Source organism: Thunnus albacares, chromosome 15 (assembly GCF_914725855.1).
Source record: "Thunnus albacares chromosome 15, fThuAlb1.1, whole genome shotgun sequence".
NCBI lineage: Eukaryota > Metazoa > Chordata > Actinopteri > Scombriformes > Scombridae > Thunnus > Thunnus albacares.
Genome location: NC_058120.1, coordinates 10,008,863 through 10,013,214, shown reverse-complemented (window position 1 = coordinate 10,013,214; position 4,352 = coordinate 10,008,863). Strand labels below are relative to the sequence as shown.

General features: G+C 43.7%; 1 protein-coding gene across 2 annotated transcripts; it reads left to right on the top strand.

Moving 5' to 3' along the window:
* Positions 1-2,334: 2,334 nt before the first annotated feature.
* Positions 2,335-4,022, top strand: nkx2.4a (NK2 homeobox 4a). 2 transcript variants are annotated; one of them, XM_044375522.1, is made up of 2 exons: positions 2,335-2,792; positions 3,304-4,022. In XM_044375522.1, the coding sequence occupies exons 1-2, from the start codon at positions 2,423-2,425 to the stop codon at positions 3,966-3,968; spliced, it is 1,035 nt and encodes a 344-aa protein (XP_044231457.1). In that variant the 5' UTR covers positions 2,335-2,422; the 3' UTR covers positions 3,969-4,022. The 2 variants fall into 2 exon arrangements, with proteins under 2 accessions (XP_044231457.1, XP_044231458.1); XM_044375523.1 differs by having other exon boundaries at positions 3,277-4,022.
* Positions 4,023-4,352: the final 330 nt, after the last annotated feature.

Sequence of the window (4,352 nt, the reverse complement as noted above, 5' to 3'; positions counted from 1 at the left end):
TATTATTCATCGCCATGCTGCCAATAATGTAGCACTTTTATTCTCCTTAGGGCGGCAAAGGTCAGTGTAAGCTAATATAAATGAATAGGCTAAATTAAATGCTATTTATCAGCATTCACGCTTGTTTTATCCTACAAACACACAGCAATAAACTCTATTCAATATCATAACTACAGCTGCACAAAGGTTTGTTAATTAAAATTATTTTCTTTATAAACGCGTCAGATGTATTAACAAACCTCGACTGGGCCTTCTTCATAGCTCCTCGGCGCGTCCGTTTATCCTCCTCCTGCAGCCTTGGCCACATCATATTCACTGGATGTAAAAGTTAACTTAGATTGGCAACTATATTAATGTGGACTATTGCTCTCATAAGCGTTGCATGCAGCCAACCAGCTCCAGATTTTTATGGGATCCTAATGTGGAGGGTCTGTGGACGAGGGTCCTGCTCTCTGACTCAGTAATCCACAAGGTTGAGAGGTTTGCCTCATTTACATAATGTTAGAGGTCTGGGCCGAGGCCTACCTTTCTTCTCGCCCTGAAAAGACACCATGTTGCCGTTGGCAAAAGAGTGGAAAAGGCGCACAGAAGTCTGGACAAGTACAGCAATATTTGCAGGTTGGAATTATTACTCTACTTTAAGAAAATAGCTGATATTCTCATTATTGATTCTTTAATATGAAGAAGAGTTTATTAGAAAGAGCATTTTATTTACACCTGAAACCTTCCTGCCAATCAGATTTTTAAATTTCCTTCCTCACTGTCTTTCTGACAACTCCAGCTGACTTTGGAATACGTTGACGCGCGCAGTGTTTTGTTTTCCGCAACAACAATAAAATCCAACCACTTCACATTAAATCCGCTGCGGAGTCCAGGCATCTGATGGGGGGGGGGTGGGGGGGAATGGGGGGGCTGTAGGCGGGTGGGGGGGAGAAGAAGGAGAAATTCGGCTGGTGAAATATGCATAAGAACAATGATTTATTACAATCAGGCTATCAACTCAACCGGAGATTGGTGTTCTTGATATGTCGCTATAATTGATGGCTGACCATGTCACATCTTCATTTGCTCAATTAGGGTAGGTAGCTACTTGCTGTCATGCCATGCTAAATTACATTAGTGGCTTCGCGCAGATGAGTGTTTCCTTCCTCCAGTAAAGGAAGATGGAAACACATTTCACGTCTGGAAAATAACCCCCGAGCAGCACACCTGCTCCGGTTGTTGTCTGCTGTAAACTGTTGATATTGATGAAAAACATAAACTAGTCCCAGCCATCAGATAACCGTTTATGAGTAGCATAATATAGACAATCTATAGACTATCTCTGTAATTTGACGGTAATGAGCTACAGGCCTAATAATGCGTTACAGAGCCTCAGCAGAGACGTGTAAGGTTATAATGTGAAGCTACATTAACTGGTTTTCATTATTGCATTTTGTAGAAGCTCTTTTTGTCTTTTGACCCCCCTTATTGTGTCTGTCTTCCTCTGATTCTTCCCCTGGCGCCAGTCGGTTTGCTCAGAGATTACAATGTCAGGTCAAGACTGCAAAGTCTCATTAATGCATGTTGACCAGACTTGAGGGTTTGGGGCTTACAATATTGTCTCCAAATTGCATTAAGTCTAATGAAAACCTATGTGAGAGACGTGTAAATGTATTGTGATTTCTGCTCTTTTTCCTCCCTAAATTATTTGGAATTCTGAAAACTTCCGCGGTCAGTTTTAACGAATATAATCTATAAATCCTGTACACATGCCTTGCCTTGCTGCTCATGAATGTGTGGTGGTGATATACTCACAGATTGGATCCCTATTGCCGTTTCCCTTTCAGCATTTTGTCATTTTGAGCTTATTTGGACTTGTCCCTCTCTGGTGAGGCAAAATGATGCTTAAGAAGCATAAATGAGCTGGTCATACAACTTCATTGTGCCTCTTTGATGATACTCTGTGGCCCTTATGTTTGTTCAAAGTGCTCTCAAAGTTTCTAGAAAGAGTGGAATTCCCTACTGACGCAAAATAGTCATATGTGGTCAGATCAGCTGATGTGCTGCACATAATGGCCTATTCTCACCTGTATATAGTTGTCAGAAAGGACAGAATCATAAATACGTGGCGTCGTTTTATTCATGTATAGTTAATATAAAGCAAAGTGTATTTTCATGAATTATTTCCCTAAAATGTCAATGACTATTGTTTGCTGGTTTAGGAGTTTTGCTCCGCCCCCTGTGTTTGTCGTAAACCTGGCTCCTGGCTCCAATAAACCCGGGCTAAGAGCGCCCTGGGCTCGCCTCCTTCTCCAAGGCGATCAATAGGATCTCAGGCGCACTACAAGCACTCTCTTACGTAGACATCCACCAAGGAGAGAGCCGATACAACAACACGGTTGATCTGCTCAAACACAAAAATCTACCTGCTTTCTGAATCATGTCGTTGAGCCCAAAGCACACAACGCCTTTTTCAGTGACAGATATTTTGAGTCCAATCGAGGAGACCTACAAGAAGTTTAGTGGCATGGACGGCGCAGGAAACCTAACCTCTCCACTGGGAGCCTACCGACAGCCTCAGGTGTCTCAGACCGGCATGCAACAGCACTCCATGGGCCACAACGCCACCGTGGCCACTACTTACCACATGCCGCACACCGTCTCCCAGTTCTCCCACAGCGCAATGGGGGGATACTGCAATGGAAGCATTGGCAACATGGGAGACCTCCCGTCGTACCAGGAAAGCATGCGGAATAGTGCAGCAGCAACAGGGTGGTACAGCGCCAACCCTGATCCAAGATACTCCACAAGTAAGTTCTTTACTCCATTTATACACACTTTTCATTTTTTTTTTCGTTGTAAATAAAAACATAATAATTTACAATCAGGAACGAGGGAGAAAAAACGCACAGGACTAAATATGTATCGCTTTTGAAAAATATTTTATTTATGTCAGGGGACTACTAATAAACAGTTGATGCAAATATTGTACAGTATTTTAGAAAACCTTTAATTTAAAATGATTGTTTATGGTTAAACCGAAAAGGAGATCATTATTTCAAGTCTGGCTCGAGTTTTTTTTTATCTTTGGCATGAGTAATTACTCAAAGGCAAGATATTATTATTATTATTAGTATTATTATTATTTTAAAATATAGGACAAAAGCTGATGCTTGCCAACTTCAATAATTAACGCATATAATTTCAATACATTTCAATAAAGACTATTTCAGGCGAAACAGTGTTCTCCTCTTCTGTTTATTGAACGCACGTATATGTATGTATATTTTTAAGTTTCTAGATTCATGGGACCTTCCACAGGTATGAACATGACCGGCATGGGGAGTCTCACAGGAATGGCGGACGCCACCAAATCCATGCCAGCTCTCCACGCTGCGCCCAGGAGGAAACGGCGCGTCTTGTTCTCGCAGGCTCAGGTCTACGAGCTGGAGAGGAGGTTTAAGCAGCAGAAATACCTGTCGGCGCCGGAGAGGGAACACCTGGCCAGTATGATCCACCTGACGCCGACCCAAGTGAAGATCTGGTTTCAGAACCACCGGTACAAGATGAAGCGCCAGGCCAAGGACAAGGCAGCGCAGCAGCTGCAGCAGCAGCAGCAACAGGACGGTAACCTGTGCCAACAGCAGGCGCAGTCCCCGAGGCGCGTAGCCGTGCCAGTTCTGGTGAAGGACGGTAAACCGTGCCAGAACGGCTCCAACACGCCGACACCGAACCAGCAACAGGTACAACAGAGTCAACAACAAAGCCAACAACAGAACGGAGCCGGAGTCGTGCTCGCATCCTCGACCAGCAGCCTCGCCCAGCATCAAAGCCAGCAGCAGGTGAACGCTTTGGAGCTGGAAGAGATGTCACCCAGCCCCCCCTCACTGCACAGCCAGCTCAACATGGCCCAGATAGACACATCTGCTGTAGATTACACCAGTAACATGGTCAGCTCAAACCTCCTCTACGGCAGAACGTGGTAGGACCTAATACAGTACTGTCACTTTCCACTTTTTCTATGTGAACCTGCGGATGAGCCCAAGCAAGAGCAAAACATATATATATATATATATATATATATATATATATATATATATATATATATAGCTGAATGCTGAAAATGAGGGCCCTTTGGTGTTGGAGGGGACAAGGCGCACAGAGGCGCACAGAGGCGCACCAGCTGATCAGGGCACATTTTCTTGACATCTCTGAGAGGGGAGTCTATTTTTGAACATTACAGAAATGGCTGCCCTTGAAAGCAATTATGTCGTTTCTGGACCTTTTGTAATCCATGTTTTGGACCTTCCTCATGATGTTTTAAACGTAGTCTATGTTGTTGAAACAAAAAGGAATGCTGCTTCACTTGA